Below are 15,517 nucleotides of genomic sequence, written 5' to 3'. Positions count from 1 at the left end.
AAATTTATTATTTCAACACAAAATAGTATTATTTTAACTCCAGTGTTTTAGTTAAATTAACGACATATTGAGTAGGAGCAGTGGCGACCCATAGGAATAGTTAAAAATGACTCGAATAGAGGATAATTTAACACTACGAATTTAACAATGTAAAGAGTACACTGAAACTTTGTAATGAATTATCCAACGCGCGTTTGTTCCTTAATTCCGCGCAACTCTCACGGTAACTATTCGCACTTTCGTGACAAGCTGGTCCACTTAACGCGCATCCGAGACGTTCCTTTTTAGGAGACCTCGGGAGAGAAGAGGGTCCCGATTTCACGGAGCCCGAAAGATTTCGGTGGCACGAGATGCGCCGGATTCTATATTTGTCTTTCTGAGGTGAGTCGTCGTGTTGGATGAGTGTTCCATGAGGCGGTAAAACGGCGAATCACGCACTCTGGGGCGCCTCACCTGCTAGACTCGAGCCTGAGGTGCCCCAGGTGGATCCGTCAGAGAGTACTCGACGGCCGGACAGTATCGCGAGCGCTGGCGCGAAAGCATGCGGCGCGAGCCTCGTCGAGTACTTTCGTTCCGCGCGTCGCGAGCAACGCGCTCGTTCGCGTTCGTTCGCGTCTTTTGAATCGTCCCTTCGCTACAACAAAGTGGAGAAATAAATTTTTCACAGCGCGAGGAGTGGAAAACGTCGGTTTTCTTTAACTTCGCTGAAAATCGTGCTAATTTCCGCGAAGATTTCTGAACGCAACCCGCGAGAACAAGCGCGAACGAGTGATTCGCGGAGTGTGGGTGAGTGTAAACAATCGGCATTCCTTCTTACTCTCTCACGTTTTCTCATCTTTTTTTTTTCCACCGAAAAGTTTCATTCGCGCTCCAACGTCCTACGCTCCGATCTCTCTTTTACACGCGGCGCCGACACGCGCGTGCATTTCATGTTTCCGAGAAAGGATCGGTCGACGCATCGGCGAACGGCTTTTCCTCGCCGAGGATATTACGCGAGTGGCATTGTCAGCCTCTTACATAACGATGCCGTGCGGCAGGAGCGATGAGAATCTTCCCAGTGCACGACGGAGTATATCCGGGCGTTCGATAAACGCGCGTTTATCGATTTATCGAGATTTATCGGCGGTTTTTCCCGCGATCGTCAGCCACCGATAACGATCGGTCGCCGCGCGAGTGTCGACCTCAGGCTGTATTTGGCGTGAAAGCCAAGGTGCCCCCCTCGTTCCCATCTGATAGATCGTCAGTGTCGCGCGGTCCTAAAATGGATTCGAGGCGCGATCGAACGAGCCCGCTTCGTATTTTCAACCAAAATGGCGACGTCCTTGGCGAGGTCACGTGTCCAGCGTCGCCGTCCGCTCACGCTTAAATCGCTGGTTTTCGCGCGCGTTGAAGTCACCGCGAGGACGCGCCGCGCCGCGGGCCGGCGATTCAAACGTTCCACGCGCGCTTTATCCCGTATCTATTTAACGAAAGAGAATTTTGCCACTGTCGATTAACGCTAATTTAATCTCCCGTCGCCCGCGTTGCGTTTACGCAGCGATCGGGGGCTGTAGAAGCGGTTCAAAGTTAATGAGATGTTAGTGAAACCTCATCGATGTAGCTTTCCGAAGAGATGCAGGCGTGTGCATGCGTCTTCAACCGTAGATTTCTTTCTTTGAGAAGTACTGCAATGGCACAGATTTATTGAAATTTTACTTTAAGCCTTGAAAATGATCTGAAAATAAATTTTTATCGAGCAGATTAACCCTGCGTGCGATAAATTTGTGAGAAAGTTGAGATAAACTCGGTAAAAATCTCTCTGTACGAATTCCGCGAATGAAATTGATGAAAGGAATTGTGAGAAATATGTTCATACTTGAATTTATATATATCAAGAAGTAACCTTGGATTAAACTCACTCTTCGTCTCTTTCTAACTGTCCCCCTTAGAAAAAGACGAAGAGTGAGTTTAATCGTTGGTGAAACCGGGCCTAAAAGACAAAAAGTAAGTTAAACCGAGATTAAAGTTAATCTGCATTGACGTAGAAATGGACATTATAGTCGGCCTTCGTAAAGAAACACGGCAGAATTGATTGACAATTCGAGCGACCGTGAACGTATGAAAAAAGAAATGAGATTATCGCCTTTCTATTAAAGTACAATTTAATGAGCCATTACTGTCAAGGATAATTACGTTATTCCTCATTTTTTTACCGTTGCTCTAGCGAGTTCATCCTGTTCTAGACCAAGGTACGTAAAATGTCACGGACTTTTCGAGTTATTCGCTTTTACGCGCTGACGCATCCCTGACGTCACACGCATATCCAATAAGGTGAGAACGACATGGTTGTATGGCGGATTACCAAAGAAGCACGTTGTCAATGCAAAGTGCATGCTTGTCCTCTTAGATCTATTCATGAGATATGAAACTTTTATTGGCGTGACGTTTACGTGATCTCCAATGGCGGAAAAGCAGAGAAATCAAGAAATGTTAATTTTTAAACATGTTTATACAAAATAATCCTTGAGCGACGATTAATCCACGATGTAATTTATTACAAAATTTGATTTGCTTATTGCAATTTTTTAGCTTTTCTCCTGTATGATTAATTGCACGATACAATAAGCATCATTGCATAATTATAATGTCGCGCAATTAAAAGGCTTATAATTAGCAGTACTGAATAAGTTAGGCATCGTATAGCGCATTAAGCGTTTATACGACAACTGTACTTTGTATACGTACCGCAGACTCCTATGAAGTGTTTAAAAATCGCATCAAGCATATTTAATGTACAGTCATTTCAAAACTACATTTTACGATCGTAGATCCTAAAGGTAGAAAAGAATCTAAATACTTACACGTATATCTGTCCATAGTCTGAGGTGGGGCGAACGCGTGCGTAATTCCAACCGCAAGGACGCAAGTGTTCACAGGCGTAGGCAAAGCTCTTTTTAAAACGGATTAAATCGCTCCGTTCGTGAAACTCTCGTGATAAAGCGGTAGTTAAGCTTATGAAGAGCTCGGTGAAGCTGAGCCAAGTATCTTAGAATAGTCAATAATTACAGAGGTATAATAGTACACAATCTGTATATATTGATACTTGAATCATTAAGTATTAACTGCGACCAGAAAATCTAAATCTGGTGTAAACTCTTCTCGTTTTTTTTTCCAGTATTATGATACTCTACTATTTCTCGTATTAGTATTTTCTGTTATTTTTAATATCCATGAAAGATCACTCTCCGCTCATTCTATTGCTAGTCTCCTATTTTTTCAGTTTCAGGAATTATTATCTCAAGAGGCGCAGCGAGAAATTAATCGTTCTTCAATTACGCGTTAATTATCCTTTCGGTCGAACAGACAACTCAATCCGCGCGAACTCCCCGATCAAGGACTCGCGAATGCTTGTAGGAGAAGTCACTCGCGCATCATTTTTACGCTAGGGGTTCCCAACCTTTTTTTTATTAGCAGGGCCATATTAAAATTTTTGTAATGACCGGATAAATTTTATTTTGAAAATAATATAGAAATAAAATCTTTCCGGTTTTTACGTTTTAAAGTTAATTTATTACACTGATAAATTAATGATAGTTTGATGACAGACCAAAAATGTAAGTTATTATTTTAATTAAATATTACGACATAAACACCTTGTTGTGGCTCCGTGCCTCCTTTTTTATTCGTTGATTTCAAAATATTTTCATTATTCTTTTATTTATAATTCTTTTCTATTATAACGTCGATTTTTCTTGGCGGGCTGGATAAAATTTCACAGGGCGGAGGAGAGGGAGCCGAATCTGACCCGCGGACCGCAGGTTGGGGACCGCTAACTTACGCCATTGATATGGGACATACATACAGCAACCGGCCGTACGTGGTGTCTTTAGCCACCACGATCATCTCGATATCGTATCGCGCGTACCATATCGAGGTGGCCGCGACCGCAGGCCCGCGTGCCACCGCGGCCTTCGGCTTCTCTCTTTCTCTACGCAACAGGAGAGAGTCTTCCCGATGAATTATTGCAGGTCCGCGAGCTACGTGTTCCTCACATGCGCGTCGACGTAGCGGAAGAATTGAGGAAGAGGGATGGCGCGCTCGGGGCGGCAGGACTAATATCTCGAATCGAATCCCGTATTACCGAAGGAACAGTGACGCTTTTAGCGTCACCGTGACACATCTGACGTACACACAATACCGGGCAACCATAATATCAAATATATATAATACCTTCAAAGATCTTCGATGTCGCGCAAGATAATCATTAGTCAGAGTGACCGGAGTATTTTTCTTAATTACCTACTTTGAAATTCCCTTTCTTTTCCCTCAAAGCTTCATCTTCTACTTTATCTGGGTTAAAATAAAAATATTATCATTCTAATTAAAGGGGACATCGTTAACCAAAGCGTTCGCTTTTATCGGCACTTTTATCTCCTGCTTTCTGACTACTTTACGCAAATTAATTATCATTTTGATTTAATTGTAATAGGGCGTGAGCAGAAACGTTATTATTCACGGTTTGGCAGCTGAATACCTTCTCGCAACGGCAGACCGAATAAAAGCCGACAGGAACATCAGGACCCCGTAGCAGACATGATCGAATGATGGAGGTGATTTCGACACGCCGATACGAGGCCCGTCCACCGGCGAATACCCACTCCTCTATTCTCGTGAGTAACATTTTCTCCGGCCTCTTCAGAATGCATTTTCTCAGATACTCGCGCGTTTCTCCTTCAAAGTTCACACTCTCGCGCCTACATTGGTACACGCTCGAAAAATCTGATATATACCGATCTGATGTCGAAATAATTTAAGAATAAATCTGAGAGATCAACATAAAAATTTGGAAAATGGATAAGAAATAGAATTGGTCGAAGATTGGTCACAAAATTTATTGAATAAAAAACTTCACGCTTTGATAGATAAATACTCGATAAATTTCTATGTATATACGATTAACGGCTTACTTTTTAAAGATATTTTCGTTCAACTGAAATCTCCGGCACATTAAAATGTTTTTCATTAATTATTCTTGATTGACTGTAATTCGCGTAATTGTGTCGGACACAATCCCGCGCGAATCACTCGCGCGTTCGTTCGCCAGAGTTCGATCTTGCGAATGATCTTACTTCACGTTAACGTCCCTGTCGGATTGGAATCTGCCGGGTGTCGGTCAGGAGTTTAGTCGCGTGTAACATGGAGTAAGAAAGCGGTTACGGCGAAGTTATTTGCGGTAGACGTACTTCTCGCGTAACTTCCCCGGAATGTCCTTAGCCGGAAAGGAATCGCTTCTTCGACTCTAGCTCTCGCTCGTAGGCGGATTTACATACGTATTGTTTCCTTTTTCAGGTTGACCCTGAGAACTCCGTGGCATTAATCAAAGAAGGTAAATTCCTCGAACAGAAATGTTAATCTACGAGCGAAAATGGTAGTCCTGGTCATTTATGCCGCCAGCGTGCAAATTAAAAGTTTATTAAAACGAAACTATTAACATAAACTAGAAGAACAAAAAAAGAACGGTAAATATATTATTGCGCATAAAAAATATAAGATGAGACAGATATTCTAATACATATTTATTCATAAAGAATTATTTTACTGGAATATTTTTCATCTTTTCGTAATCTTGAGGAGTTTAAATTTCCGCTTTTCACGATGCATCAATAACGGTAAAAGAGATTAATGCCCGACCCAAAAGTTTCTAATATTTGAATGGCTTAGATCTACACCTGCCGAACCGCCGAACCCTCATCTTTGTCGTTCAAACAAAAGATTAGATAGATATGTCTGAGCTTTTGGAAAAGTAAATTAACCGAAAGGGTCCTCTTTTTGTTGATTCTGTTCTATTTGGCAAACATCACGCTCGCAAAAAATAACTGTTTACGCCAAGTATTATAACTGTTTTTCCGTTCATTCGGACGCTCGCAAAGGTGCGATAATTGACAGCGATGTCGACAGAGGCACAAAAGACACCTCTCCCTCTGCCATCGTCGACTCATCAACCCGCGTTTTATGTCCGTTTGTTCGGGACCGAGAAATTAGTTTTGCGAAACAATGCCGGTCTTGCGAGCCAGGCTGAAAAAATACCCGCTTCCGCCTTTCCAGAGGAATGGGAGACCCGCAAGAAAAAGGAGATTACCACCACGCGGCAGATCGAGACGAGGGTGAAGCGGCAGGTCGTCCTCGAGGATGGCGAGGTCGTCGTCGATTCCGGACCTCTTGTCACCACGAACACGACCGAAGATGTCGAGCAGCAGGAACATACGACTCAGGAGGTTTGCATATTTATCGAATGGTATAAGTCCGCTAATAAATTTTGCTCGAGATAAATATAGTATATTATATAAATTTTGACGATAAATATACAAATGACATAAATAATCATGAACTCTTGAGATCTATCCATCTAATAATGCTAAATTGTTCATATATCTCAAAGTTTTCTATCATTTCTGTCCTTCGAGAAGATCCCAGATCGCGTTTCATTCGTAATAATTTTTACGAGACGAAAGATGTAACGAGCAACAGTTGCCCAGAATTTCCTTCCTCTCATGTCCTTTCGACACATCCATTGTTCATTGATTTCTGCATACATTTGCGTATCAGAATCGGCCTCCTTTGTAGTACCTATCGCGCGCCCGTAAGAAAACGTGCTATTAACTGGTCCGCGAACCGGGGTGTTTAGAAACGCACGACCGGTGATCAACCGCGGGAGGTCGACTGGCGGCCGGCGGCGGCGGCAGGTGGTATTGTGACCGGAAATGGCGGTAACATCGTGCAAAAGGAGCTGAACGAGACGGTGATGAGGAGCCGCGAGGAGATCGAGGAGAGACTCGAGACGGAGGATCGTCAACAGTTGGGAGATATCTCAGATGAGGTATATACATATATATATGCACCCGTGACACACCCACCACCTGAATTCCACCTGCGCGTGCCGCGGGGGGAACACACGGCTGTAGGTACGAGCATTCCCTTTCCCGCGGCGCGGCGGCGTCACGCGCCGCGAAAAGGTCGCGCTGTTTGTTCTCCAAAGACTCGTCCCGTCTGATAGCTCGCGCGAGAGTCGACCGTGTCTTAGCTCGGCGAGATTCGGTCAGCACGGCGCCAGATAGGTATTCGGCTTCGCGTTGTGTTACGAAATCATTTGCAAAGCTGAGGAAAACAGGCACGCGCGACCCGCGCCCGCGTTCGAGCGATATTTCTCCGCGGGAGATCTCATCGCCGCATCTTTTGTCGGGAAGTTACGCGGTTCTAATGCCAAAAACCTATATCGAGAAAGATCAAAATGATGAAATATATCAATACCGAGAAAAATCGAAAGTACGGAATATATCAACAAATTTTGCCAGTTGGGTCGATCTAAAAAAGCTACCTACGTTAATTTTTGTAATTGTTAACTGGCGAATCAAACTCATTGTTTTTGTTTTTAAAGATCAAAATGTATCGCAACTCTGAAAAGCTTCTCGAACCTAACTTTTTCCTGTAAAGATTTTTAGAAGTTTCACGTGTGGCGATCAAGAAGCGTCCGTCAAGGCCGGTATTCATAGTCAAATTTTATATTTAAGATCGTCTTAAGTACGATCTTAAAATGTTATGAACCAATCACAGAGCCGTATCAGCATCTTAAGATATTACTTAAGACGATTTTGAAATAAGATCCGACTATGAATACTGGCCTTATATTCAGATTAGAACCTTCTCTTTGTTTTATCCGTTTTACCTTCTAACGTAAATTTAACTTAGAACCAATTGAGAGAGCAATATTTTATTAATTGTTTGTATTTCTCTGACTTAAAAGCTTAAGAGCCTATGGAGAGATAGAATATAAACTGTTAAATTTCATATCTTTTGAATTTAATTTTTCTCCGATTTTATTTAAGTATCGCGAATACCTGTAGGCAAGATCGTGTAATTAAAAGAGCATAAAATATATATATATTTATTTACTTCTATAAAGAAACATGTCAGTTTCTGATTTTATTATCGCGTTCATTTTCGATGCTAATCACGAACTATAAATTAAGAATGTTAACTTGACGTTTACGTCGTTTGACATAGTTAATAGCAATAGATCGTACGTGTCACGTTCATGAGTGTCATAATAACACAGTACACGTTTAACGCGTTAATGCGGATAGACAGGCCCAAGAATAGCTCTCGGGGTACCGAAAAAAAGCTCTCACTCTCCCCCCCGATATCAATCTACGCGGTATGCAACCGCATCCACGTAAATCGCAACGAGGTTTCACAAACCTCGCGCGGGGATACCCGGGAGAGGAGTACCTACCCGGGATTGCGAAAGACGGAGCAACGGGTAATATACGCGAGAGAGGAGACGCTCTCGCGCGCATGAACGATTCCGGACGGAGGAGGTCGTCGAATGGTTCTGGGACGAAGAGGACGAAGGAAGGACGGAGTTAAACGGCGAACGCGGCGGAGCTGGAGGAGCGAGAGAGGGAACCGCGGGGAACGGGGTGAGCGAGGGAGAAGGGGGATCGCGGAAAGCGAGAGACAAAGAGAGAGAGAGAGAGAGAGAGGGAAAGGGATCTCAAGAAGTGGAAGTCGATGATCTCTCGATTTTGCTCTCCCTTCACCCAATGGCGATGAAGGAGCCATGAGATGCCCGCAGCCGCAGTCTCAGCAGCTGTTCCGCACGTCTCTCGACCGCGGGTGCGATCAGCCGCGAATCCGATCTCGCGATAGTGTCCCGCGCTCGTTCTAGTCGGCGGAATCGGCGACGGGGTGTCATCGTCCCCCGTCTGGAATTCGCCGGTGTTCGTCTGCTCCGCCGTGTGGTCTTGATCCTTTATAATTCTCGAGAGTCCCCTCGTCGCCGAACAGGATCGGTCGTCCTCGCGCGCGAGACGCCGGGAGAACTGATCCGCGGGAGGAAAGATCGCCTAATCGGACGCAACGTGCCGCGGCGGGACGTGTCGTGTGTCTTCTCCCTAACGAGATAATCGCAGAAGGTATAATCGCATTGTTGCATCGAAATTGGACGGATCGCGGACTCGTTCCAAAGTGCATACGTATACGCATTCGCTGCAAGTAGATCGGAACACATCAGGTTCGATTGAAAGTATATATAGTGTCGCAGGGCGAACAGTTTTCCCGGTATATATCGCGACGGTTTATATCATGCTCGTCATTGTCCTCGGCGTGTTCAGATACTGAGAGCCTCGTTCTTTCGACCGACGGCGCGGAGGTTGAAGAATCGTGTTGTGTCATCGCAACCGGCGCTTTGCGTAATTTTTAATTTATCTGTCCGATGACACGTATAGGTATATGGACGTTAATACGTAACCATTCGACATGTAGATTTCACTTTAGTAGGAGTGAGGAAATCGGTGTTGCGAGCATCGAATTTGTTAGATGTGATATTTTAAGAGAAAATCATAAATATATAAAAAATGAAGGCAAGAGAGAGAGAGAGAGAGAGAGAAAATTAAAAATTAAATCAATGATGAAACATGACGTGTCTTTGTTGATTAATTATCGCAGAATGCCTTATTTTAGACCGGACGAAAGAGCGGTAACCGATAATTATTATCATTGCCGTCGCGTTTCTAGATGTTCTGCGTATCAAATAAGCGTCTATTAATTCAAACTTGTAAAGATAATTTTCTGGTTTATCATCACGATTTCCTCTATCATTTGCATGCTTTTACACATTTATCGATATACGATTGCGTGCACTTACCCCATTACGACTGTTCTTAATCGTCCTATTCCTTTTCAAAAGCAATACATTTTCGCGGAAAAAAGAGAAAAACAGCTCGACTAGCCGGTTTACCGTGACAAGATTTTGGGGTATATATAATGTTTATATGGGAGAAATATCTCGCGGAGAAGACAATAACGCTGATCGCGAGTTTTCGAAGAGGGTTAATATGCGAGCCCTACATCTGGTTTTCAGGCATACCAGAAGGCGGTGCGTAACAATAGGGGCGACTTGCGAGTCGCCCTTGCCGAATCTTCGAAACAGTTGGCGCCGCAGTCCGCCGGTCCGCGGGTCATTCAGCACACGACTAGGTCAAACAAGGTCATCGACACCGAGAAGACCTTGGAGAAAAAGGAACTGAAGGCTGATGGATTAATCGTTACCGAGAAGAAGCGAACGGTCGAGCACGAAGAGGTGAGCGTCGCAACAGCAAAAACTGGTTAATATACTCCTGCCGTCATTTTTCACTTTTTGTCTCGCATTACCTTCGCTTATTTTTTACGAAACTGTAAAAGAATATTTAATTCTACACAATATTTAATTACAATAATACGTGATTAATATATTTGTATAATTTTAATATCACATGAGTTGGAGAAACACAGTAGTTGCAAAGTAACGCTTGATCGTTTTCGCTTTAGATTAAAGACGACGAGATCCCGGACGACGGGAAGAACGACGACGACGACGAGGCCTCCGAAACGAAGAAGGAAAGCTCGCAGAGATACGTGAAGAAGAGGGAAGAGGACGTGGTGGACTACATCTCGGCCGGCGAGAGAGTCGGCCGAGAAATGCGCTACGTCGCAGAGACAACCGAAGGAGAACGAATAGGCGACTGGTCACCATCACCGACGGGCATGCGGACGACTCGTTTTCACAAGTATCCCGGTACGTCTCGCGCCTTTCTACATTGATTTCTTATCGCCGCGTTCCACATGTTTACGAATGGTTGACCAAAAGGTCAACGGATAATCGTGAGTGGTATACTGAAGTGTATACATATAATCTGATAGCTGAAAGATAAACTGACTGAATTCCTCTTCCATCCTCAAGACCGCTGCGTGTTAAAGCCATTGCACGTAACAAAGTTTTAGTGATAATCGTAAGGCCGTAAGAAAATAAACCAATCACAGTTGATTATTCTCCTTGAGCTCGAGGAATAATCGAATGTGATTGGTCTATTTTCTTACGGCCTTACGATTATGACTAAAACTTTGTTACGTGCAATGGCCTTTACCTTTAATAAAATACATTTTATATTCAACAAAACAACAAAAGTTGTTTTTATTGTCTTGGAGGATTGACGTCTATTGAAGAGAATATCGAGATGTCATTCTTCTACCGATATACGTTTCTCTTCTCAAAAAAAAATCATTACTAATTATATGACAGGTTTCTCGGATGCCGCTCGGAAAGACGCTCTGACAAAGAAACCGTTGGATCTTGAGGAAGAAGACGAGGCGAGGAAATTCGAAACGTCGAAGTGGCTCGAAAGCCACTTCGGCAGCGATTCGCGTTCCTCGCACGGGTCTCTCGACGCCGATGATTCTCCTCTTCCAACCAGCACTAACACGAGCTACATCAATGTCACCATGAAATCCTGCGCACCGAGGGAGCGCGATTATCAGAATACAAGTTCCAGTCGTAATCAGCGACGTGATCGAGAGTCGAATTCGCCTTCAGGATATTTTCATGGAATCAGCGAATGGTCGGAACGATATCAAGGGAAAGGTATGGAAAAGAGAAATTTATTAGAAAAAGTATTTTTTGAGTATTAATTTAAAACAATTAATCTTTAACTTCAGATATCATAATATAAAATATAAAACGTTATTTTCATGTGTAGTGAAATATAAAGTTACAAAATTTTCTTAAAAAGAGAAATAATAAAGACATATTATATTATATAAAGTTTAGGAAATAAAATCAATTTGATTACAGTTTTATCGCAATAAATATTAATTGGTACACGAATTCGAGCTAACGTGAATATAATGTATTCTACACAGAGAAGCAAAATCATGCGCGATCGAACTCTCCGGCTCGGTACGTGGAATCTCCGCGTGCCAACGGACAATTCCACGGACAGAAGAGAAATCAAGTTGAATCATCGTATTCGAAAACTTACGAATCGTTCCGACGTGAATATCAGGATCCTGTCGAGGAACGACAACGTACGCCTTCCCCACCTATACGTCGAAGATCGAAAGAACAGGTGGAGACATTTTTTTCTTCGTTATGAAATTATCGTTTTAAAATAATTAATTTACAAAAAGATACGTAGTATATTAGATTCGCTGAAAGTTTAGTTTAATTATAATCTTTTTGTAGTGGACAAAATCCGAAGAAAAGATCAGCTCGAACGAGCCGACGGGTCGTACTTCAAGTCCGGTACACGTGGTGCAAAGAACTTGGGAGAGCCGTAATCGCGACATTCAAGCACAGACACCCGAACGCGATTACAGAAGTACCTCGCCAAGATCGCGATCCATCTCGCCGAAATCGCCGATAAACGGTCGCGAGGAGAAGAAGTCGGATAGTTCAAGAACATCAAAGAGCAAGTCTTCTTTCACAATTAATTCAAAACAGAAGCGATAAGCTACAAAAATACTCTAATTATAAATTTATAATTTTATTAAGTACTTTAATTTAAAATATTCTAAATCAAACATTATTACAATGAAATTATAAAAGAAATTGATAATAAAAGCTAAACGATAACATCAGTAGCAGAGAAGATTGTTAACATCATCATTATTAATTATTATAATTGTGTATGCATTATATATAATAATAAAACACTATAAATCTACTCGCAGATCATGGAGCTAAGTACAAGATCGGCGAATCCTTTCGGAAGCTGGTGGGCAAATTACGTTCAGCCAGCACGGAGAGAAAGAGTAAACAGAGAAGCGGTGGTTCGACCTCGCAATTGACGCAGACCGATGACAACGGGCCGACCTACTTGCAATACAACGTGATCGATAGGAACATTCCTTTCGTCAGCGAAAGAGACACGACGGAGGACAAACCACCGGAAAGACCGCCGCGATCGCCGCGGAACGCTAACGCGTCGAACAAAGTGACGAAGACCAGGACGGCCGATCATGGTGCCCGGGAACAATGGCAACGCAGCGAATCTACGCCGCCGCCCTTGCAGAGGTACTACTTGGGCGAGGATCCTTTCGGCGGTAGTATCTATGGCCGTGAAAAAGGATACGAGGAGGACAGAGATCGGCTGCGACAAGGAAGACCGCGCGGCTCTGGTAAAATTGCCGTAGATTCCGAGCACAGGTAATCGAAGTACTCCGATATACGACGTAGTGAGAGCGAGACAAATTTTGGTTGATAACTTCTCCCCTATTTAAATTAGATTGCGCTATGATTTGATATTGCTCCTTTTATCGTTATCATTACTGCGCTTGCTACTGAAATATCTTCATGTAACACATGACTGTACATATAGTGATGTCTTTTATAAAATATTAGTCTTCTGTCTTTCTATCTTATGTCTGTTTTTTTTTTTGATTGGTATATGAAGAGTTATTTAAAGGGTTACTTAAATTGGTGTTTAAAGAGATATTACACTAATTGAAGTTTATAAGGAAGTTTTTATAAATTAAATTATAGAAATTAATCAGATAATATTTTTTTATTTAGTTTTAAATGGTATTTATTTCGAAGTACATAATTTGGATTAAAGATATAATTCATATAATATATAAAAATATGTAAAGAAGAATGGTAAAGAACTATGAATGATAGTGATTTTCACTGAGGGAAAATCGATCGCGAATCGAAAGTGCAAAGGATCAAATTTAATTCGAGACACTTTCGAGGCTCTCTATCTATCTATGCATGAATGATTGTTAAGAATGACATAGCGTTTCGAAGATATTTCACGCTTTCACGTATTGTCAGTAAAAATTTGTCTCACGATCAGAATCTGTCATCGTGAATAGACAACGACAACTCGCTATCTCATGCCGCTCGATCGCCAAAGAACGTCGAGTTAGTTGCGCAAGCTTCAGGAGCAGGCAAAGTGCGAACGTCTAAATCGCTTGGGTGTCTTTAAGTCGCATTCGTCGCATTCACGGCGAATATTCGTGCTTCGATTTCGGGGTGAAGGCTGCATGAAGGGACGCATGGGAATCGAAACGTATTATATATCGGCTCGGTAGGCTTCATTCGATCGTCGCCGCAAATCGTCGACGAGAGATAGTCCCGCACGACTCGGCAATCACCTTTCGGAAACGACCGCGTTTCAGCGTCGCCTCCAGCTCCCTCGGCAGGTTTAGCAAGTCCACCAGCAGACTGGCCGGCGATCACGAGAGGGAGGAGCACCTCCGGTCCACCCAGACGTTACCGCGGAGCCTGCACTCCGCCAATGCTGGACAATCGGCACGCTCGCAGATCAGACGACACCAGGCGAACGTCGGCCGGCACGGTACACCCGGCAAAACGGGCCAGCACAGCAGCATGATCAACATATCGATCAAGAATACGGTGAGCACGTCGCCCAAGGTGAACGTGACGCCCGCGTACAGCACGCTTCAGGCACCGCCGAAACCCGAACGTACATACAAGTCGTCGCTGTTACGCAGCAAGAGCTTTAACGTCGAGGCCGACAAAAACGGCGTCGACGCGCCGGTCCGCGCACCGTATACCTCCAATTTGCACCTGAACCGCCTGGACGAGACCCCGCCGCTCAAGAGCCCCGGCATTCTCGCCAGCATTAGCCGTAGTAACAGGGATCTGTTAAGAGATGGTAAATATTGAAGTGGCCAATAATATAAACAGTATATATCCTTCTTTTGGACGTTAAATTGCGCTATCCTTCTCTTTCCCCGCAAATACGCGCGTCCGAAGAGCGTCCCAAAGCGTAAACGATACAAGTCTTAAGCGAGAAGCGAAAAGTCTGATAAAGTAATGAATTATATTTGTGTTTTACATATATTGTAATTGCATATATGCTTTCAATAATCTTATACTTTTAAAACTTTTATTAAAACTTTTCATTTTCCCTTTGGTTATCGTTGAAATCTTGCCCTCCTCTTCCTCCTTCGCCCTCGTTTTTAATTGCGTCACTGATGGCCACCATATTCAAATATTTGTATAGATAATTAAATTTTTAAATTTATTCTTATTAAATAGTTGACTCATTTTCTACGTTATCATCACGTATCACCTCGTTACGCGTTTTAATGTGGAATATTGTAGGCGTGACGTAAATAGTAGCAATCGTAGAGACAGACACATCCTCTGGAAACTGTTCAAGAAATTAAAAGGTGTTGCAGCTACTATTTATAGTCGACGTTTTATTCGTAGACAAGAAAAATATTAAGTTCTAGATACCGTGCGATATGTACACGACATCGTTCTCATGAATTATTTAACATGGAATCTGTCGGAGTCGAGGACGTGAAAGTCACGTCCTCCGAAATCGATCATACGGAGTACATTAAATAAGTAGAATCGATAACAATCGCTAAACTTCTTAAATATTACAAAATGTTTCGTACATTTTTAATTTTACGTCTATGTGCCACATTTTTCAACAGTTAAATTACATTCACACAAAGCGGAATATGTAAAGGTCATTACTATTCTCGATATGTATAATGTACAGAATGTTCCGCGTACTTTTCTCATCTTCTTAATAATATTTTCTTTTGGTAATCTGAAATATATATATTTTTCATGCCGCAATCGCGGTAATAAAAACGATAGCCTTGAGAGGAATTATCGCGGGACATTCTGCATATTCGTTATCGAGCATAATTTTTAATAATAAATGAATACACAAGTTTCATA

At 42.7% G+C, this 15,517-nt stretch overlaps 1 protein-coding gene across 4 annotated transcripts in view; it reads left to right on the top strand.

Annotated features, from left to right (window-relative positions):
- The window catches only part of LOC112451670, a 21,209-nt gene extending 5,783 nt beyond the window's left edge, over positions 1-15,426 (top strand). Inside the window, exons 1-12 of one of the 4 annotated variants that reach the window (XM_025011451.1) lie at positions 109-381; positions 4,469-4,649; positions 5,329-5,365; positions 6,085-6,254; positions 6,665-6,856; positions 9,899-10,117; positions 10,345-10,591; positions 11,096-11,434; positions 11,713-11,918; positions 12,035-12,260; positions 12,523-12,997; positions 13,972-15,426. In XM_025011451.1, the coding sequence (XP_024867219.1) occupies positions 4,581-4,649; positions 5,329-5,365; positions 6,085-6,254; positions 6,665-6,856; positions 9,899-10,117; positions 10,345-10,591; positions 11,096-11,434; positions 11,713-11,918; positions 12,035-12,260; positions 12,523-12,997; positions 13,972-14,482 (2,691 nt within the window). In that variant the 5' untranslated portion in view covers positions 109-381; positions 4,469-4,580 and the 3' untranslated portion in view covers positions 14,483-15,426. Of the gene's footprint in view, positions 1-108; positions 382-502; positions 787-1,909; positions 2,311-4,468; positions 4,650-5,328; positions 5,366-6,084; positions 6,255-6,664; positions 6,857-9,898; positions 10,118-10,344; positions 10,592-11,095; positions 11,435-11,712; positions 11,919-12,034; positions 12,261-12,522; positions 12,998-13,971 lie in introns of those variants that run through there. The other 3 variants (XM_025011447.1, XM_025011449.1, XM_025011448.1) reach the window with 3 other exon arrangements.
- The last annotated feature ends 91 nt before the right edge of the window (positions 15,427-15,517 follow it).

This window comes from Temnothorax curvispinosus, unplaced genomic scaffold (assembly GCF_003070985.1).
Source record: "Temnothorax curvispinosus isolate PA1 unplaced genomic scaffold, ASM307098v1 QBEX01002451.1, whole genome shotgun sequence".
Classification (NCBI taxonomy): domain Eukaryota; kingdom Metazoa; phylum Arthropoda; class Insecta; order Hymenoptera; family Formicidae; genus Temnothorax; species Temnothorax curvispinosus.
This window is presented reverse-complemented; position numbering and strand designations above follow the sequence as displayed.